Raw genomic sequence first — 22,677 nt, forward strand, 5'->3', positions numbered from 1 at the left:
AATTAACACATGTAGTCTTCACCCTCTACTCTAACACCTTATTAGAGCTCAGCCAAAAATATATGGCCAGCCATGGTGCCATCACAGGAGATCCTCCTTAACAAGATAAGAGCCAGAGCTAAACCAGCTTCGAGCCAGGTAAATGGTCCTCCCACATAATTATTAACTCCCCAAGTTACTGCAGTGTGACTTTGGCCATGAAATAGAGTTTTCTCGTTTGTCAGACGGTGGACGCTCTGTAACTTCTGTGATCATGGAGGACAAGACTCAGAAACTCAGCCTGAAGAGGGAAGTAGGCCTGGTTGGAGCCATCTCCCTCATTGGAGGGACCATGATCGGATCTGGGATCTTCATGACCCCACAGACTGTGCTGTACTCCATCGGCAGCCCTGGAGCCAGCTTGGTGGTGTGGGCAGCCTGTGGTCTACTGGTTATAATGATTTCTTTCTGCTATGCCGAGCTGGGGACCGTGATCAAAGAATCCGGGGGGGAGTACATCTACATCCTCAGGACTTCCGGTCCAGTCGTGGCTTTCATGTTAATCTTTAGCTCTGTGTTATTTGTGAGACCTGCTGGCGTTGCCGGCCTGGCACTGGGATTTGCTCAGTATGCCGTGGCCCCGTTTTACCCTGACTGCCCGCCTCCAGTGCTGGTGGTGAAGTGTGTGGCTGCAGCTACAGTTTTAGTCCTGGCCATCGTGAACTGTCTGAATGTTCGCCTCTCCATGTCGGTCCAAGTGTTCTTTATGGTGGCGAAGGTTCTGGCCCTGGCGGTCATCATTGTGGGAGGTGTGGTCATGCTTATCAGAGGACACACTGAGAACTTTGAAAACTCTTTTGAAAACACAAACTTGGGCATCAATCCAATTGGTATCGCTTTCTACCAGGGACTTTGGTCCTATGACGGCTGGAACAACCTCAATTATGTTACAGAGGAGCTGAAGCGTCCAGAGGTATGTCAAAGGCCGTGATGTTTTTTTGGCTTTAAGTGTCATGGCTTCAAATCAGTTACTGAGTAACCACAGAGTCTTTGTCAAGTTGACCATGACATTGTTCACCCCAGAGGCACACTAAAACAATAAAGTGATTTCTTCAGATATCAGATTAATGTTTACGGCTCCCATACCAACCATGAAAACACTCACACTGTCTGACTTTCTTTGATTGAAGGGAGGATTTGACCTAAAGCGTCTTTAACCTTCTATATCCAGCATAATCCAATCCAATCCACTTTATTTATATATCACGTTTTAAAAACAGACCATAATGTCTTTGAACTTTGGGTTATAAATGTTTATGAGATGAGAGCAGAGAGACTGTAAATGTACAAAATATTTTAGGACAGCAGTAAAATAAACCAGACCAGTCATTTCAAAGGTGAAATGCTTGTACCTTTAATTAAAAAGGCTCACCATACACCTCAAAAGATAAGAATATTGTAAAAACTGTATTTACTATTGAGCCTTACAGTCAAAGTAAATCAGAAATACAGTGTCTCAGCTTGTGAAAATACTTTCCAAGATTTATCATCTAAAAAATAAAAAGGTTGAAAAGCATGTTATTTGTAAACTCTGCATTTAAAAGTTGTTTTTTTAATTCTCTCTGAATTACTGCAGTTATGTGGCATGAAGGTGATCTAAAGTGTTGTTGAAGCTCAAGTTGATCTGTGTGGCTCTCTCTGGTTGATGTGTGGCGTAATTTGGGGGATGTCAACCAGCAGCTCAGTGTTCTGCTTCCTGGCTGTGATGCTGTGTTTGGACACAGTGTACCTAATAATGAACAAAGTAAACCTTCACTACACTGTAAAACCTGGAAATTAAGACTTTCTTATTTCAACAAACTAAACAAGCACAATTTCCTACCCCCTTTGCCAATTTTTTATTGTATATTGTTTTTTCACAAGAAATTCAGGTGTCATTTTTGTCTTAAAATATCTTAAACTTAAACATTTTCTAGCCTTTCCAAGTGAATTTTTCCTTATATTGAGTTTAAAAAGACATTTTTTTTAACTATAACTTAGACTTAAACTTGCTTAGATTTCAGCGTATGATTCAGCAAATCATTCAGCCCCTTTGTTTATTGCTGTGTGATATTGTTATGTGACGATTAAAAATTATTTCAAGTGAACCTTTTACAACCGTCTTGAAGACAAGATCAACAATATTGTTTTAATACAGTCTGTTTGGCAAAAAAAGGTATTTAAGTTCTAATCCATAAACTTTTATGGATCCCTTTTTTACACCACAAATTATTAAGCACTTGGCCATATTTATTTTAATTGTTCTTAATGTTAGATATTGAAACTTGTATCAAGGGCTTTATTTTCTTATTTTTTATATTGTAGTTTAGGGGTTAATCTTCAATTGAGCATAAATATGTCTTTTTTGTCAGAATTAGTCTAAGGATCTCATAATTTATGAACAAAAAAAAAAAAAAAACGGTTACATAAGATAAACTGGTTCTTTCACCAAAAGTCTTAGAAAGATTTAGTAACACACTCAAGTGGCTTGATTTAAGACTCAGGCACAAAACATGCATTTAAAACATATTTTAACCACTTGTAGAAACAATTAGGAAGAGATGTTATATGAATCAAACCACAGCTCCTCTCACAGTTCGTTCACATCCTAAGACCCGTTTCTTTGTGCCATGACATTAGAAAAACGATATACTTTTGTCACAAACACACTTTTGTTGAAAGAACAGAAAAAAAAACTTGAACCATACTTTTCTCCATATATATAAATATTGTGTCATTTGTTTCCTAAACTAGTGTCATTATTTGTTTTCTACTTTAGTCATTCATGTGCTAAGATTAAGATAAAAAATAGTATGAACTTGTGGGTTTTTGCTTAAATTTAATATACTGAGCATTTTCTTTTAGATTTAACACTTAAGGGTTACCGCTCGAGGACAACACGTCTAGATTGAAAATTCTTATTGTGAGATTTTAAACACAGATAGTTTCTCGATAGGGTTAGGGTTAGTTCTCACCAAATTCAATGTTTTTATCTTGTATTTAGGCCTCACTTTCTGGAGTGTAGTCAGATCTGCAGATCACTATTCTTTTTTCAGTATCTTAAGTTTTATATTCACAGCTGACAGCAAGCTGAACAGAAACTTTCTAAAAGTTGAAGCAGGAGCAGAAGTAAATGATCAGGTCACACCTTGTCTCACTGAGAACAACTGATTTCAGGTAGTTTGTAAAAGAAGGTGGGATTAATGGCGACTGTTTTGTATTGCTGGCATCACTAAACCACTCTGGGTGACAGTTACAGTATGAGGCTTGAAATGAGTACTGGCAGGGCTGGTCCATGCCTAACTGGGCCAGCATGTGACACATAGCTTATCTTTACACTCTGTGGGCATCAAGATAAGACTTGGCCTTCAAGTATACAGTACTTTAAGTACAGCACAGCACATGGCTCTGAATCCTTCTGCTTTTCCATGTTGGTGGTGTTGTTTCCTTTAAAAATGCTGCAATTTTCCAGAAAACTCACTTACTTGAGATACTTTGTCTGGATAAAGCTGAGAGTTCCTTAACTTCAGAGCTGGAACGTCCAGAAATATGATTGTTTTCTTGAGTTTTTAACCCTCTGGATCCCAAGAACTTTCTGAGCGTTTTTTGCTTCTGTCGTATTTTTGCTCACTGTGGTCTCATTTTTCTCTGTAAAGTGAAGTGCAGATAGATTCAGGACAACCATGGCTTTAGGATGACGTAACTCAATTATTTCTGTATGTATTGTAACAAAATTTAAAAACTGTGATTCAATAGAAAAAAAGGGAAACAAAAATGGATTTTTTCTTATTTTCTAATTTTAAAAAAAGAGAAAAAAAGTGGGAGTATATACAATACACTTTTAGGTACCCTGAGGTGCTTCTGTCACATTTTTATTCTACGTGTACTCATTTTTCACTGCAATATGAACTTCTACACTTCTATGAGGTCAGGAGAAGCAGGGCTTAAGGCAAATGTAACTCAACAATGTCTCAGCAAGGTAATTATAGCAGAATGCAAGAAACTGTTCAAAAAAGACAGGCAGCATTTGGATATTTACTATAAAGAATAAAAACTGTGAATAACTATACACAAAACACTTTATTCAGGTCTCGGATCAAAGAAGAGTGAAGTATTTTTAGTTTTACATGCTCTGAACTCACAAACTGTTGCTCACTGGTGCAGACAAGCTGAAACATGACACCAGGAAGGTGGAAGGCAATTTTCAAAGAATTCTTTAGATTTAAATAGAGGACACATATCAATCATTCAGAGCTTGTTTAAAGCAGTTAAGAGTGTAGAATTATTTGTTTTTTACAGAATTGAGCTAGAGCAAACGATTTATTTTCTGCAGATTTTTAAAGAGGAGGTGAATAAACTCAATGTGGAGGCAGTCTCACAAAAATCCTTGTTTTTTTCATTCCCGCCGGTTTTCGGCATGTTGCTGATGTCACGAGTGATACATTCAGGGACCGTCGGAAATTTAAGAATCTGACAGCTTTTGAATTAGACAAACGGTATGTAAATGCCAGGCATTTGAAGATAAGTGCGTTTTTGAACCTGCCTGTGGGTTTGGGATCCAAGTTTATTATGCAGTTTAAATTGAATCAATTCGGAGTAATTTTTCAATTTAAAAAAGCACCTATTCAACTGAAATCCCATCATCTTATTTATTGCTGTCTTTATTTTTTTTGTCTTTATTTATTTATTGTTTTTGTTTTTTTTAAGATAGGGTTAGTAAAGGTGTAATATAAGTTCACTTTGATGCTGGAGTTGTCGTGGATCTGAGATCTGGATTGAAGTGCTGGAAAAGAAAACTTCTGGTCAGAGAGGACCAGCGCTGATTCAGCAGTTGGGGTTGAGCTGGATTTGATGTCAGGGGGCTGGCTCTTATTCACAGCCAACCATCTACAAGGGAAAACAACATGGAGTGGCCTAATGACCCATTTAGCATATCTTTGGACTTGTTGATATCTTTTTATTGCATTCTACCAGAAGGAAGTTTCTGTTCATTTGACGCTCTGTTAGGACAACCACCAACTCCAGATAAAACAGTCTTTTACCACCAACACAAACAGACATTAATCATGTTTTTCCTGAAGAGGAAAAGCCAATAACTCCCATACCACACCCTGCCTCAGAGGCTGTTGAGGATGATTTAACCATAGAGAGAGGACGCGGCCCCAACATTACGCAAAGGTTAATAGTTAGTCTACTCCGTCTTTTGTTACTTGTTAATCTTATCAACACTTCAGTGCGTTGTCCAGTGCCGTATGCCTCCCAAGACGCAGATGTCCTGAAACAATGGAGAGTGAAGAACAGGGATTCAACTTGAAGAGAGAAGTGGGGATTGTTGGAGCTGTTTCATTCATAGCAGGGACTATGATAGGATCTGGGATCTTCATATCACCCCAGTATGTGTTGTTGACCATTGGCAGCCCTGGAGCCAGCCTCATTATTTGGTTTTGCTCTGGTTTGCTTGCCATGCTTGGGGGGCTTTGTTACGCTGAGCTGGGAACTGTGATACCAGAGTCTGGAGCAGAGTTTATCTACATCCTGAGGACAGCTGGGAGAGTATTGGCCTTCATGTTTGTCTTCGGCTTCGTTATCATCATGAGACCTGCCAGTGGCACGGCAATTGCACTGAGCTTTGCAGAATACATTGTGGCGCCTTTTTATAACGGCTGCACTCCTCCAGTGCTGGTGGTGAAATGCGTGGCTGCAGCGAGCATCCTGGTAGTGGCCTTCGTGAACTGTCTGAGCGTACGGTCAGCCACTGCCATCCAGGTGGTTTCCATGGTGGTCAAAGTGCTGGCACTAGCAGTGATCATTGTGGGAGGCATTGTGATGCTTTTTCAGGGACACAACGAAAATTTCGTCAACTCCTTTAAGGGAACAAATGTTGGTGCCAGCTCAATTGGAATTGCTTTTTATCAGGGCTTGTGGTCCTACGACGGCTGGAACACGCTGAATTATTTAACTGAAGAGCTAAAGCATCCAGAAGTAAGAGTTTCCTTCTTTACTTATTAATGTTTTAGAATATGCTGTATTGTGCAATGGGTTATAGATAAAGGAAATGTTGAATGACAACAAATATTAAGCAGACATACTGATATACAACAAACAAAAATAAAAACAGTACAACAGTGGGACTGCCTACAGTGGGTAGAGTATTTTTGGGTGTTAAATTTATTTGAATTTACATCATGTGTGATTTTAATTTTTATTTATTTATTTATTTATTTTTGCAATAAGTAAGAATTTGTTGGCTTTAGAGGTCATGTCCATTTTACATAATTCACTTTTCATTTCGTACACCAAACTATGGGCTTCGTCACCACGGGGAAAAATAGTTAGGTGATCAGCAAACAGAATGAAAATGCATTCTTTGAGACTCGATTCCAGTTATTGATGTAAATAAAGAAAAGTAATAGTCCAAGGACTGATCCTTAAGGCACCTCACTGGAAATGAACTGGTAATAAGATAATGAATTTTTGGTACAATAATATGAATTGCCGTCTGCCGGACGAGTGGTTTTTAAATCATAAGAAACCGGTTCCAGTTATACCATAAACTGTGCTATAGTAGGTTGTGTCTAGGGATGGGTACCTTACACTTCTAAAACGATACAGTACTGATGCCCGGTACCTGGTAATTGGTACTGGTACTTAAAGGTACAAATTTTCGGTACTTTTTGTGTTTTTGTGGTAAAAAATATCAATTTGTTTAATAATAAAACATATTTATTCTTCAATATGCATACTTGTAATGCTGTGTTCATGTCCAGCATGGAAAATCACCTACTCTTCCACTCCCTCACAGTCACAAAGATGCATTTAGATACCTAAACATGGTACCTTTTGATTTTACATGAATCAGTACCCAGTACTTTTGACAGAATTTGTTCGGTACCCATAAAAGTACCTAATACGGTACCCATCCCTAGTTGTGTCAGCAGCAGTTGAAAGGCTCGCCTAGGTTCTGGTACTCTGGTTTCCCAGCAAAGGGTTACACACCTTGTCTACCTCATGCAGATGTACTTTAAGAAAAAAAAAAAATTGCACTGTTGGATCTTAAGAATGGTCTAAGTAGTTTCAAAATGCAAAAAAAAAAAAAAAAAAATGGGTGTGAGACAAAAAAATTAAGTAAGCAATAGCAAATAAAGCAAAAATGGTTATCAGCAGATTACAGGTTTAAGAGCACAGCCTTTGAAAGACAAAACCTCAGCTTTCTCTCTTTGAACGTAGTTGGATTGTCGAGTTGCATCAGCAAGGCCTCTTACAACATGCCATCTCTGCTGAGGTTGGATGCAGTAAGACAGACATTTTGGATTTCTTCAAAGATCCTGAGGGTTATGAAACAAAAAGTCCAGAGGTAGACTCAAAAACATTTCACTGGTGCTGAGCCAAAGGATCTGATGGGCTCTTCGTTACTGGACGTCGATCGCAGCCAAATAACCATCAGACGTCATCTGAGAGGGAAGAGCTTTAAGAACAAAACACGTCTTCAAAGACCTCGTCTCCTTCAACGCCACAAACTCATCGTTTGGACTTTTTCAGAGAGCAGCAACATGGGACACTGAAAGGTGAAGAAAGTTTGATTCTCTGAGGAGAAAAACTGAACCTTGACGTCCTGATGGCTTTACTGTAATCTTATACATTGAGAACATTTGGGGATGGATGGAGAGGGACGTTTACAGAAATGGACATCAGGTCCAGGCAGTGGATGATTCTCCATGAAGACGTCTTCACCTCTTGGAGCAACGTTCACACAGACTCCCGGAAACACTGACATCAGGCATACAAAGCATAATCACTCTTACATGTTTGTTTTGTTTTTGTGAGCCATGGTCTTAAACTTTGGATCAGCTGATGAACCACTTATTTCATGTTGATGGTTTTCAATGGGTTGTTTACTCTTTTTTCGTCTCACTCCCATTTCTCCTTTTTGCATTTTGAAACTCTTCTTATAACCATTTAAGATCCAACAGTGCAAAATGTAAATTCTTGCAATTCTTTAAATGGTCTTAATATTTTGTCCAGGTTTGTACATATTGTGCAGGGGGAAAAATGAGCTGCTTTTCCCTCAGGTCTGCAGTGGTTTACAGTCAGAGCTGTAATCTATTGTTTTGTGAAAAAGGGCATCAGAAGGTTAATTAGTCAGACATCTTCAATGGATGGAAAGGCTGGCATTTGAGCAGCAGAGTAGCTAATCTGTCATATAAAAAGAAAAGATACAGATCACAACTTAAGATGAGTCAATGTTCAACTCAAGCAGTTGTCAAGTGTCATCTTAGTGCAATCACAGTCGGTTACTGTTTGATTTTTTCTTATCACACGCTCAGATCACACTCTTCAGGTTTATGTCTACTTATCTCCCTCGTTCTTGGGTGTCTCCACTGTAAGAGTAAAAAACACTCTGTGTCTCTGTGTCTACCTGATCATCTGTTGGCTGTCTCTGATCGATGTAGCCATGGCTGACAAAGAACCTGAAGGCCTGAAGATGAGGCGGGAAATCGGGCTGATTGGCGGGGTAGCAATGGTTTCAGGAACGATGATAGGATCTGGTATTTTCATGTCCCCACAGTTTGTTCTGGGGTACATTGGAAGTCCTGGTGCCAGCCTGGTGATCTGGGCTCTGACAGGAGTTGTAGCTATGTGTGCAGCTCTGTGCTACACTGAGCTCGGGACAATCATTCCTGAGTCCGGAGGGGACTTCATCTACATTCTGAGGATTTACGGTTCATGTCCTGCCTTCTTTGCTGCCATCACCTTTATTCTTGTTGTTAGGCCGTTTGGCATTGCTGCTATGGCGATCAGCATTGCAGAGTATGTCTCAGCACCTTTTTATCCAGACTGCTATCCGCCTCAGGTTGTGGTGAAGTGTGCTGCAGCTGTAGCTATTCTGCTTGTTACTTTGGTCAACGTGTTGAATGTCCGTGTTGCCATCAGAATCCAGGTGATCTTCTTGGTGGCCAAGGTGCTGGCGTTGGCTAGTATTGTTATTGGAGGGATAGTGGAGATCATCAAGAGCAGCAGTGTGCTTGTGGAAAATTTAAAAGTTGAGAATGCATTCAAAGGCTCTCAGTACTCTCTGAGCACTCTAGGAATGGCTTTTTATCAAGGACTCTGGTCTTATGCTGGCTGGTACAACCTCAACTATGTCACTGAGGAGCTCAAAAGACCAGAGGTGAGACAAATGAAACTTTCCCTGAGAGAAATCAAAACATCACAGCCATACTGTGTCAAACTATAACATTGAGAGTTGATTTTAAACTCTGTTTACCTATCTGTAGATCGTTCACTACTTCAGGACCAAAGTCGAACTCCCTGTTTCCCTCAGCCGTGGTGTCAATGCTAAGTAACACACAGACAGGTGTTATTTGAAGGGAGTAAACTTTTTACTGCTGCTCTTGTGCTCTTATCTCACAGTGATAAAGGTGTTAACCTCACACTATTGTTGAAAAAATACAGCAACAAGCAGCAGTTGAAGGATCCCAGGTTTTATGGCACATTTCCAGTAAAAGTTTAATTTCGTGTGGAGCTGGGTCACAGAGGGTAAATAAATTTAGCACAGAAAGGAGGGCAATTTGTGTTTAGTAGATCTTTTCTTTGTTATAACAATCTTTTAAATGGTGACACATTTGTAAGAAACATGTTTGTGCAGAGCTGAGTCTTTGGGTTGCACCCATTAAAAAATGTGCCAGATCTTGCCAATCGGTGCCAAACAGCTCATTCTGCTATTGCTGTTGGCGTCTGTTTTGAGCTTCTGGTAATTGTGTTGTGTTGTCTTGTGTTGCACATACATGTGATAAAGATCTCTGCACTGGTTATACATTTTCCAGGTGCTTACTGTTCTCCACAAGACCGTCGGGTGCAACATTGACATTAGTAAACACAGGTTAACGCTATGGAACTTTATAGGTTATTATAACACTTATTACAAGTTATAACTTATTATAAAACAAAGCACTTCTAATGTAATAGTCTTCATGAATCTATGACAAAGAGTTTTTCTTTAGAATCAGGCTTAAAAATAAAAGATATGTAATAAAATTTGAAAATATTTTTGCCTCTTTTTACCTTAGATTTTACGTCCTTCGGTCCTATTCAAAAACACCTGATATTTATTTATTTATTTGTTTATTTATTTATCTATTTATTAATTAATGTATTATTATTATTATTATTATTATTATTATTATTATTATTATTGTTTTAACCCTTTAAATGCCCATTTTAATTATTTATTTTTTTTCTGAGTTGTTAAAAATGTTAAGAAATGTGTTTTGTAAAAAGATATACAATAGGAAAATTGTCCCTTGTCTCACTATTTTTTATCTCCAAAATAAAACCTTAGAGGAAAAAGAACCAAAGCAAAACTTTTTTTTATGAAAAAGTGATAGTGTAATAAAATGGGCATTTAAAGGGTAAAAATGAAAAGAATTTCAATAATAATATATGATAATAATAATAAATAATGATAAATATTTGGTGTTTTTTATTAGGACTAAAGTTGATCGAAAGATTTGAGAAAAAAAGTAGAAAAAATACTAATCTTTTATGATTTTTAGCAGTTTTTGTAGAGGACATATTTGCCAACTTTTTACCTCAAAGTAGTGAATTTCCCCCTGTGTATTGTTGCCCTTAAATAATATTAGAAATTTGAATTTAAGGTTTTATCATGAAAAAAAATCCTTCTTACAAAATTTAATCCCATGTGGATTGACACAACCAAAATTATGGCCAAAAATTGTGCTAAAAATTGCCTGAAAGGTAGAAATGTCCCTGATTGCCCCTGAGGGTTACGAAATCTTCCAGTCCAAGTTTCTTTGCTTCATTCTACTTTTTAGCATCTAACACGGTGCCTAATACTTAATGCGAATGTCACTACAGAAAGCACCTGTCATAAATATAGGTGTTACTCTACCAGAACACAAAAATGATGTGGCCTTTTTCTTTCAGGTGAATCTTCCCAGAGCCGTTTTGATAGCCATTTCCCTGGTGACTGGCCTTTACCTGCTGGTGAATGTGAGCTACCTGACAGTCATGACGCCCAAAGAGCTCATGTCGTCCTCTGCAGTCGCAGTGACCTGGGGGTAAGACTGCACCTGATGATTACACCACAAGTCCAGGGCTTTGTAGACAGCTCAACACTGTCTCACCCATACATGCAATCAGAGACCTACATCTACTAAACTGTATGATTGTTTAATGTAGGATCTATAATAAGAGCAGGTTAAGTTGAGGGGTTTGCAGTTTGGTCCCTGAGCATCATCATAGCTATGGAGCTGTGCTCTATATCACCAAAAGTATCAGGACATCTGCCTTTACACCCACATGAACGTTGACAGCATCCCATTCTTAATTTCTGAGGTTTAATAAAAAGTTGGTTCACCCTTTGCAGCTATGATACCTTCAACTCTTCTGGACAGACGTTCCATCAGGTCCAGAGTCCAGTGGTGACCGCTGCAGCTAACGCATTGCATCGCATTTGGTGATGTCAGGCTTGAATGCTGCCAGGCTGTGGAAACCCAATCCATGATGCTTTCTACGCACCGTACTCTAGCTAATTTGAAGGTCACATGAGGTTTGGAGGTCTGTAGTTATTGCCTCTACAGAAAGTTGGTGACTTCTGTGCACTGTGCCCCTCAACATGCTTTGACCCTGCTCTGTGATTTTACGTGGCCGGCCACTTCAAGACTGAGTTGCTGTTCCCAATGGCTTCCACTTTGTTCTAACACCACTGACAGCTGACAGTGAGATGTTAAGCAGCAAGGAAATTTCCTGAACAGACGTATTGCACAGGCAGCAGCCTATTGTGGCACCATGCTTGAATCCTGTGAGCTCCTGAAAGCAAGTCACACATGTTTGTAGGAGCACTGTTTATTCCCATAGCTGCTTCATACAAATCTGTAACCATGGAAGTGGTTGAAACAGCTGAATTCAGTGATTTGGAGGGGTGTCCTGATACTTTTGGCATTATAATGTACGTACAGATCTGCATATGTGTTATTACTTGCATGTGAGAAAGCCTCTGAGGAAAGATTTGTCCTCCAGATTTTTCTGTGCGTTTTCTGAAAATCACACTCAGGTCCCTACTTGATTAACAGATGTCTTAGATAGATTTGTAGATAGATAGTGGCAGAAATTGTGATCTTTAGCTGCTGCCAGCATTGTTTTATACCAGCTGTGACTCTGGAAACATCACTTGAAGCCATTGAACAGACTGTGCACAGCTTTTCATTATGGGGCGCTGATTGTAAAGTTGCACACACTGCAAATAACGCTAAAATTTCTCCACATTTAGCTCCGAAACATCATCTTTTCTGCAGATTTAGAGAAATATTTGTGACATGTGTTTGCCAAATATTATATTTAAATGTTGAATGTTTTATCTATAAATGTTAAAAATGAACGTCCTGATTCTAAATATTTAGCTACGTTTCTAAACACTTAGTTTTCACTCAAATATTTACCTAAGACTAAATGTTTATCAAAGATTCATTAATCTTTAGCAAAGACTTCTAAATATTTACAAAGGTTTCCAAATATTTAGTCAAGATTTCTAAACCGTAAGCAAACATTTCTATATCTTGAGCAAAGATTTATAAATATTTGCAAAGATTTATAAATATCTAGTCAAAATTTTTAAATCTTTTGCAAAGCTTTCAAGACACTTGCTAAGATTTCAAAATATGAAGTCATGATTTCTAAATCTAAAGCTAGGATCTCTAAGTATTTAGCTAATGTGCAGATCCACACTCCCGCCCGCTGGAAGTACAAAAATAAAAGTTCAAGGAAGTAATTTTAAGAATGTCAGATTTGGCCACAGGACCTTCAACAGTGCCATCACAGCACTTGGTACGTTTACTTTCTAACAGCTGATTTAGCTGACTGTGTTTGACTTTCTCAAAGTATGCCCAGCTACATCGCTTCCTCGAACTTTTTATTTTGGTACTTCCGGCAGGATTATTTGTTCATCAACAACGGCGGATTCGCGCACAACTTGAGGGCAGAAGCACTGCGCATAATAATAGTTTGTCAACCGACTTGGGGGAGTTAACCACCAAAAAAAGCATTTTGACGGATGGTAAGCCTGACGGTAATAATGAAAAAAAAAACAAAAAAACAGAAAACTATGTCAGTATTGAAGCAAATGACAATATTAATGGTTGTGTATTTTAGGGTTAATAGACTGGTTCATCATTTTAAAATATTACGTAATTTTACTTTGGTCATAACATCCGTTTCTTTTAATCATATAGGTTCACTCATTATTTACTGTCTATATTGAGTCCATTTTGGGTCATAACCTTACCCCCAAACCAGCTTTTTCATACGCAAAGTCAAATCTATATTTAATCTATATATCTATAAGTATAAGCAGTTATTATTGCTTGTTTGCAGTCAAACCTGGTTAACTGAGGTTAGATAAAGAAGACAAATTTAATTATTCACCCGCAGACATCACTGGTGTATCAGTGTAAAGTGTGACCCTGTTTCCTGGTGACTCTCGGCGTTAATCACATAGACCGTGTGGTTCACTGCTACTGTGGCAGAGTCACCGGTTAGCATGGTCGCTATCAACTCTGAAACACTGGTTGCTCTGTAATGGTCAAAACTTGACAGACGTTACCTCTGTTGTGCAGTATTGTTTCTGAAAACTAACTAGAGAACAACTGTACATTTTTATGCTGCTAACAGGTTGAATTTAGTGTTTCAAAAAAGACGATGACTCATCTGAATGAATGGAGCTCAACGCTGCTTCTGCGGTCAAGATGACGTAGACCGATAATCCCTCTTTAGAAATCTTGACTTAACATTTAGAAACCATAGTAAATATTTTGAAATCTTTGCTTAAGATTTATAAATCTTTGATAAATATTTAGTATTCGCTAAATATTTTGATTGAAAAATAAAAATTTAGAAACGTAGCTAAATATTTAGAATCAGGACTTTCATTTATAACATTTATAAATAGCATTCATCATTTAGGTATCACATTTAACATTTAAATAAAACATTTAACCATTGTACATACTATTTGCCAAATATATTTCACAAATATTTCTCTAAATCTGCAGAAGAAGTGATGTTTTAGAGCTAATTGTGGAGAAATGTTGTTGTTATTTGCAGTGTGTGCTATGGGGCGCCGTTTGTAAAGCAGCGCATGCTAAAAAAAAACAGCAACATTTTGTCACATTTAGCTTCAAACAATGTGCAAAAAAACGGGTATAATTTTTTCTAGTGACCTTTTATGACATTTAGAGCAACATTTGTCGTCTTAGAATTATTGTAAAAAGTTTGTCACACGTAAATGCTGTATATAAATATAAATGCTAAATATTAATATACATTTTAAATATAAATATAAATGTTAAATATAAATCTTAAATATAAATATAATTTTTTTGCACATGGTTTGAAGCTAAATGTGACAAAATGTTGCTGGGTTTTTTTTAGCATGCGCTGCTTTACAAACGGCGCCCCATAGTGTGCAACTTTACAATCGGTGCCTTATATTCTGTGCAGTAAAAGAACAGGGATTGGGGATTTTGTTTTTTTGTTTTTTTTTTCAATTTGTGGTAGGTGTCAGACAATTTGCAAATGCCACAACACAGCCACAATAGAAGACACAGAAAAGTTGTGAAATTAAGTAAAAAAATGTTTTACTTCAACTGTGATAGAAATAGGTATAATTTTAACATCATGACATCACTGATTTATAAAGCTTAATTTAGGATGAGAAATTACTGGTAAATATAAAAATATAAGTACTATGAAGGATATCACAATGTGAGGCTTCTTCAAACTACACTTTTCAAAGCTAAAATTAAAAAAAAAACCACTTCAATTACTTTCACAACTTTTCTGTGTCCTTTGGGATACCTGTCCTCTTTTAACTGATGTAGTGGCTTGACTTCTGCCATGTTGTTCAGTTTGCAGCTTGTCTGACACCTACAGGCCACCGTACATGACTCTAACTTTTTGTTCTTCTACAGGAATAAGGTGTTAGGAAGCTGGGGCTGGATCATGTCCATCGCTGCTGCCCTCTCTGCTTTTGGTTCATTGAACGGCACATTCTTCAGCGGTGGCCGTGTGTGTTTTGTTGCTGCAAGAGAGGGACACATGGTGAGAAGCTTTTCTCCTCATGACTTTACTTTGTTGATTCTCAGGTAAAATCCAAAAAGTCAGACCAGGGATGATAAATTACCAGGTCTAAAAATGCTGATGTGGTACACGCTGACAGGTGTTTTTTAATAGAATACCACATAAGCTTGATGAAAGCTCCTGTACTCGTACAGTTAGACAGTGTAATAGCGTTGTTACATGTTGTATTCTAGGCTTTTTCTGTGCCTCACTGGGTTTACAGCCTCATGCTCCCATAAATGTGTGGAAACTTGCCCAATGAGACCTTAAAGATTATGAATTACACTCATTAAACAGAAGAAAACTGTGTCATACACATTATGAGGTGTGTTTGTGTTTGTTCTGTAGCCAGATATTCTCTCCATGGCTCACGTCCACAGACTGACTCCATCCCCAGCCCTGATCTTCACCACCATCATCTCCCTCATTGTACTGATCCCAGGAGACTTTCAAAGTATAGTTAACTACTTCAGGTAAAAGACAAGCCTGTCTAAATGTATCTATCTCATATTACTGCCATCTCTCTGTACATGTTGATACTCGTCTGACATTCCTCTTCTTTGCTGCTGTCAGCTTCACTGCTTGGTTTTTCTACGCCATTACCCTGTCTGGACTTATTTATCTCAAGATCAAGAAGCCAGAGCTCCCAAGGCCGTACAAGGTTTGAGTCACACATTTACTCTCATCAAAGACGATCATTTGTCCTCTTCAACAAAGGAATACACAGACTCAGCTTGTGTGTGTCTTTTCCTCTCCCCGCAGGTCCCGATTGTACTCCCCATCCTGGTCCTCATTGCAGCTGTCTTCCTGGTGCTGGCACCCATCATAGACGATCCTCAGATTGAATACCTCTACGTGGCTTTGTTTATCTTCAGTGGAGCCATAATCTATGTGCCTTTCATCCATTACAAGCTCTGCCCAGGAGTGCTGACCAAGCTAACTGTGTTTCTGCAGCTGTTTTTAGAGGTGGCCCCAGCAGAGAAAAACCTTTGATTTCAGACAAAAAAAAAAAAGAGAAAAAAATCTACTACTTTGTTCTACCTCCCATTTCAAGCACTACTGAGCACTCAGACCTTAGCTCGGCAGAAGGGTGCAGGTAACCACATTCTGTATGACGAGTGCTTCATCCAGCAATATCTGGTTGTACATTAAACTAGGTTTTTGATTCAGGTATCACATCAGAAAAGGAGCAAATGTGATTTTTCTTAATGAAATGAAATGTTTTTGGTCGTGTTATTTTGTTTATTGTAACTGTTCATTCCCAGAGGGAGTCCTTATCAAAGCTGTATCAAAAATAAATAAGAGATATTGTGCAAAAAAAAAAAAAAAACCAATCACAGAAAATGTTGCTTTTTAATTTGCTGACTTACTTATTGAAGGGGGCAAGAAGCACATGGATGATGGCAGAAACGGCTTACCCTCAATGAGACAAAATCTCATCTCCAGAGCAGAGTGAAATCTGTCACATTACGTCTACAGAGTGTGTGAAAATTAGAAGTTATTAAACAAGAGCACTTTGTCCCCAGAGATACAGTTGTGCTGAAATAAATGTGTTCTTTTTAAAGAGATGTACGTGCAATAGGATAAAATGATGCAACGATACCTGTGCTCCAGGACACTAAAATCTTTTAAAACCGTGTGACTGACAGCGAACAAATTTGGATCAATGTTCAGTAAATGTCTCCAATGAGCCGAATGTTTGTGGGGCTCGTGTTTGTGCAAGGTGTTGAAGGAAGCTGGTTTCTGCAATACACACCTAATCAAAATTTTAAGACCAGCTGAAAAAAAAGCATGAATTTACATTTTGGATCTTAAAGTGATGGAACAAGTTGGGTCCTATCACGAGGTTTAGGGCAGAAATTACCCCTACAGCAGTGTTTTTGTGCAGCAGACGCCCAGAGCACCAAACACCCCCTCCCTGCTCGACAGTCGGTTTCCGCTGCACTCAGACGGGGCCATATGTACTTGACCAAAAACACAAATAAACGGACTCCCACCGAAAAAATCTGATATCGGTCTGCATTCACGCTTTATTTAGAGAATTGTCAGCGCGTTACTTTCACACAAAAACACCGCTAAATAAGGCTCTACTTCTCATCGTGTCGTAAAACGGCGCTACCTCCGCTGCAGAGCCACAGTTGGCTACGAGGCGCTCGCCTCTTAGTGTATCAGTCCGCGCGCGCGGCATGCCAGATATTACTGATGGGAAACTCGATTATTTTTACTGAGTCGAGTTTAAATGAGTCACTCACCAAAGTGAATCGGGTTTTTGAGTCACTCGAGTCAGTTACCCAGAAAGTGCATTGAAATGTATATTTCAGAGAGATTCATACCAGCGAAATGACTGAAAAGGACAACTAATACACTCCAATGTGAAAAAAAAGAGTGAAATATCGACATATATTAAAGAAACTTTTATTTTTCTTACTCACAAATAAAATAACATTAAATTATATAAATATAACTGAGAAAAATTACAAAGTTCAAACAGTGTAACATTAGAAAAAATGACTATGTACAATAAATCTAAAGTAAAGTAAAGCCTCTTGACAAATGTGAAAATAAACAGAAATAGCTTTAACAATAGTGAAATAAAAATAAAGTGTCAGCAGTCATCAAAACACCCTCCTTTAAAATGAATTGTCCTCACAACAAATTGGCATTCAGGAAAATGATCTCACGAACCTTTCCAGGACTCAGACGGTAATGCTACGTACGTTCAAGCTGGCGAGTGACTCGTATGAGTGATTCTGTGAGTGAGTAAGTGAGACCTGTATGTGCCAAGAGTCGAGCCATTCTGCGTACGTTCGAGCTGGCTAGTGACTCGTATGTGCTTTGAGTCTTACTGTGAGTGACACTGTGATCCGTATGTACTGTGGGTGAGTTAATGACCTGTATACACTGTGAGTTGAGCCATTCTTCGTACCAGCCATTCTCCCGTGATGTGAGTGAGGGGCTGGGCTACCGTGAGCTTTGTACTGAGTCAGTAAATGAGTCATTTGGGGCGAATCATGATTCTCGAGTCAGTAAAGTGATTCTCGAGTATTAAACAATTCGTTCATGATTTGCACAACACTACCACATATAAACAAACGCAGGTAGTCTGTCAGGACGAAGAGTCTGTTGGAGATAATGGTGCGTTTTTGTGCTTTCCCGGGATGCGAAAACAAACAAACATCCTGGACACCTTACAAGTTTCACCGTATACCATTTAACCGGAATTTACGAAAACTGTGGCTCGTAGCTCTGAATATGGACGTCAACACTCCAAAACCAATGTTGTCAGTTCTTCGCGTTTGCAGTCAACATTTTTCTCCAGAGGACTATCGACCCCCTCCTCCAAACAAGAAGGATGTGCACATGCTAAAGCGGGATGCTGTACCTAAGCCAAGGGTAAGCACTGGTTGTTAAATTCTGCCTCTTTCTCAGTCCAATAACTACAGAATTTATACTTTTAACCCAACTGGGTAATTGTTTATTAACATTTTCACATGCGTGTATACAACGTTGCAGCTCAGCCCATTTCTTCTGGGTCCCTCACTCAAATCGGTCCGTAATACAACCGCTTGTACAGAACATTTTGGTTCCTAAGGGACATACACATTAACAATAACTCCTATTGTTACATCCTTTCTATTTTCTGAGAGTTTTCTCTTTTTATACCAATGTAGATAAACCATATTTAACTTAAGCATCTGAAGCAACAAACAGAACATAAATGAGAATAATCATCCTGTAAACAAAGTGTTGTAATTTCTTTTCAAGCTATTCTGACTTCACATAACTCTATGGGAAGTTTCACAAACATTGGCTATGAAAATATTCTTGAAAGTTGTATGTAACCATTTGAGTATAAACATAGATCAACATTTCAGAACACTTAATAATAAATCAGTTCATTTCAATCCAAACAAAACGATTCCCTTTTTTCTCTCTCTCTTCTTCATTTTTTTTTTCTCCTAAGAAAGAAAACTTAGCCAGTACTGCTCAGTTATGTTAAGGTCACAAAGTCTGTGAGGCGTTGTGGTTTCACTACCGTGCGACCAGCTCTGGTGGTTTTCAGGGTGTCACTGTCACTCGTAACAGTGGCTGCATTTCTCTCAGGGTCAGCACGGGAAGGAGCAGGCACTGGGTGCTCCTGGTTCTCAGTCTTGATGTTCATGGGCTCACTGGGAGCGAATCCTTGAGCATGCCTGAGTTGTCTCCAGTTCTGAGAACTGTCCTGAGAACTCCACCTGAGTGTACCTGGATGTCATAGGATCTTGTATCAACCTGCTTCAGCACTTTACCTTTCCTCCAAACAGTGTGAGGTGCGAGCGGCTGTATCCTCACACAGTCACCTGCCCTCAGGTTGTCCAGGTCTCTAGCTGATCTGTTGTAGTAGGCAGACTGTCGTTGTTGGTTGAATCTCAGTCCCAGCTGTGCCTGTTCAAGCTTAGGCTGGAGAAGACTTGATTTTGTGGGCAGTAGTGTTCTAGTACGACTGCTGAGAAGTCTCTGTGCCAGACTGGTGTCTAGGCCTGTGACGGTGTGTTGCGGTGATCTAAAAGTGCTTGATATGTGTCTTGCCCAGCAGCTTTTGCCTTAAGCAGGAGTTTCTTTGCAGTCTTAACAGCAGATTCTGCTTTGCCGTTGCTCTGGGGGTAGCCTGGTGATGATGTCTTGTGCTGGAATTCCCAAAGTTGGCTGAATCTCTGGAACTCTTGGGATGAATATTGCGGGCCGTTGTCTGAAATGACGATGTCAGGGATGCCCTGGCGAGCGAAGTGGGCATTCAGTTTCTTTATTACTGTAGTGGATTTTGTGTAAGGCAGATGGTCTATTTCCCAGAAATTAGAAAAGTAGTCGACTGTGATAAGGTAATCCTTGTTGTCAAACCAAAACAAATCCGTACCCACTTTTGCCCAGGGTCTGGTTGGCATTTCATGAGGGAGCAGTGTTTCTTTCTGTTGTTTATTGTCCACTGATCTGCAGATGTCACATTTAGCTATATATGTTTTAATTTGATTGGTCGTTCCTAGCCAGAAAACACACTCCCTAGCTCTCCGCAGGCATCCTTCTACACCCAAATGTGAGGAATGTAAGTGGTGTGTAATTTCCCTGCGCAGTGCATCAGGTATGACAGCACGCTCCCCTCTGAACACTATCCCATCTTGGTAGCTCAGCTCCTCTTGGAATGAGAAGTAAGGCCAGATTCCACTTGGTGTTTGTTTCTTGTCATTTGGCCATCCTTGGTTCACTGTTTTTAAGAGGGTTTGCAGTGTTTCATCCTCTTTTGTCGCAGAGCGGATTGCAATGAGTCTGTCCCCTGAAATAGCTAAGTGTTGTACCATATCAACAGTCTCTATTTCAGCTTCCACTGAGCCATATAATGAATACTCAGGAAGGTATGCTCTGCTTAGAGTGTCTGCAAGATGCATGTCTTTCCCTGGTACATGAATTACATCTAGATCATATTTCTGAATGCGCATCAGCATCCTCTGAAGTCTTTTCGGTGCATTCAACAGGGGTTTTCTCACTACTGTCTCTAATGGCTTATGATCACTCTGCACAGTCACTTTGTGTCCATAGTGGCTTTAGAGTACCAATAAATAAATATTGGTCAATACCTCTCATTGAGATATAGGGCTGGGCAATTGTGGTAAAAATAAGAATCCTGATTATTTTAAGTGATATTGAAATCACAATTAATATACACAATTATTCAGTTATTCAAAAACTTCAGTACTGATTTAAACACAACTTTAAAGAACCAGCAAGTGGCACATACAGTATTATTGATACACACAAGTCACACACACTCGCTGTGGCTGCACATGGAACACAGAAGAGCTATGAAGCACAGGAACTTGCATACATCTACACTGTGTGGCATATTAATTGTTTTTCTTCGATTATATTGTTTTTATGATTTTCAGATGGCAAAACTGATATCACGATTAAATTCCGATTAATTGTCCAGCCCTATTGAGATATGTCCAATGTTAAAGCATTTAAGCATTTGAAGTATGATGTATATATATCTATCTATATATCTATCTATATATCTATATATATATATATATATATATATATATATATATATATATATATATATATATATATATATATAATTTGTTTACACAGATTATTCAGTAAAAGCTGTGAGCCTATTCTCAAATGGCTTTATTATTCTGCGGGAAACTAACCAGAATCAAGGGGTTTAGATAGATAGATAGATAGATAGATAGATAGATAGATAGATAGATAGATAGATAGATAGATAGATAGATAGATGAAAGGTTTGTCAGTGTTGATCTGGTGGGTTTATCTAGGGTTTATCATTGTTTCTCCAGAAACTAAAAGATTTTCCATTGAAGAATGGAAAGATAGCTTCGAATTTGTGACTTTGCACAAAAATAGGGTCTTACTGCACCACAAATAACTTACATTTACATAACTTTTAATAGGAAGGAGTTCGTTTTTCATATTCTTGTGTCAAAAACTTACACTATATATGGCATGGCACAGCGGCTCAAAATTGTGAGGACTAGACCTAGATTTAAGAGGTATCCAAACTTTAAAAGTTTTTTCCAACCCTGAGTTTTGATTGCTATTTGGGATACTTTTTCTTAGATTAGCCTCCTACTGCTATTCACGACCATCCAGAAGTTCTTTCTGCACTTTCAAAATAATGGCAAATATCCTTGGAAAACGTGAGAACTAGACCTAGAGTTAAGAGATATCCAAACGAAAGTTTTTTTTTTCATAACAAAGTATGAAAGATTGAGTGTTTAAAAGGACAAGCTCCTAAGATACGGGGGACACAAATTATTTCAGGTCATATTTCGCCTGCAAAAATCTGTATCCCCCCTTAAAATGTTCAAATCAAAAACTACCATCACGAAATGTATTTTGTGGCCATTTTGTCATGGTTTGGGTCTTTGGTTTTTGGTTTTCTGGGTTTTCTTGTGTTTTGGTCTTCTTGTGTTTGTGTGGTTCCGTGTTCCTTGGTTTGTCTCCTTGTGGTTTTCATTTGGTTCTTGTCCTGTGTCTCTGTGTTAATCTTAGTTATTCTTGTGGATTGTTCTGTGTGTCTTGTTGTTGTCTTTAGTTCGTGCATCTTGTGTTGTTGATTTGGTTCTTGTCATGTGTATATCTTTTTGTGATCATTTCTAGTGTTTTGGTGTCTTTTATGTATTTAGTAGCTGTTTCCCTGTGTTTGGTTTGGTTCTCCTTGTGTTTCCCTCCTGGTTGATTGCTCCTCATGTATTTCACCTGTGTCTTGTTCTGCACCTGTGGTTGATTACCCTGTGTATATAGGGTGCTTCCCAATGTGCCAAAATGCAGTCTCCTATCTCCTCTCTCCTCCGCGACACCGGAAGTACTTTGTGAGCAGCCATATTGGAGGACATTCCAAAGCGCCAAATGTGCTCGGAGGAGAGAGGAGAGAGGAGAGAGGAGACTGAGCTGGAGGAGGCATAATCGAGGAAACACAAGTGCAGGCTTCGCGGAAGTCTTTTCACTGACAGACACGCCCCCTTGTGA

General features: G+C 38.8%; 2 protein-coding genes across 5 annotated transcripts in view; both read left to right on the plus strand.

The window, feature by feature from the left end:
• Positions 1–231: 231 nt before the first annotated feature.
• LOC141806958 (b(0,+)-type amino acid transporter 1) lies at positions 232–16,276 on the plus strand. The gene is made up of 6 exons (XM_074692695.1): positions 232–952; positions 10,963–11,096; positions 15,003–15,132; positions 15,499–15,623; positions 15,724–15,811; positions 15,913–16,276. Exons 1-6 carry the CDS (start codon positions 254–256, stop codon positions 16,141–16,143), a joined length of 1,407 nt encoding a protein of 468 aa, XP_074548796.1. The 5' UTR covers positions 232–253; the 3' UTR covers positions 16,144–16,276.
• A 1,953-nt stretch (positions 16,277–18,229) lies between these two features.
• Positions 18,230–22,677, plus strand: part of LOC141806184 (zinc finger MYM-type protein 4-like) — a 42,380-nt gene continuing 37,932 nt past the window's right edge. For all 4 annotated transcript variants that reach the window (XM_074691490.1, XM_074691489.1, XM_074691492.1 and 1 more), the window contains exon 1: positions 18,230–18,543. In XM_074691490.1, the coding sequence (XP_074547591.1) occupies positions 18,283–18,543 (261 nt within the window). In that variant the 5' untranslated portion in view covers positions 18,230–18,282. The remainder of the gene's footprint in view (positions 18,544–22,677) is intronic.

The sequence above is a fragment of the Halichoeres trimaculatus genome, unplaced genomic scaffold, assembly GCF_033239565.1.
Source record: "Halichoeres trimaculatus isolate MK-OKI-2021-1 unplaced genomic scaffold, fHalTri1.1 fHalTri1_scaffold_17, whole genome shotgun sequence".
Taxonomy (NCBI): Eukaryota; Metazoa; Chordata; class Actinopteri; order Labriformes; family Labridae; genus Halichoeres; species Halichoeres trimaculatus.

Bases quoted from the DNA above. Each gene is read 5' to 3' on its own strand.
- LOC141806958 (XM_074692695.1), top strand. From the start codon at position 254: ATGGAGGACAAGACTCAGAAACTCAGCCTGAAGAGGGAAGTAGGCCTG. The intron at 953-10,962 runs GTATGTCAAAGG...TTTTTCTTTCAG, and splicing joins AGGAGCTGAAGCGTCCAGAG to GTGAATCTTCCCAGAGCCGT. The intron at 15,133-15,498 runs GTGAGAAGCTTT...TTTGTTCTGTAG, and splicing joins CTGCAAGAGAGGGACACATG to CCAGATATTCTCTCCATGGC.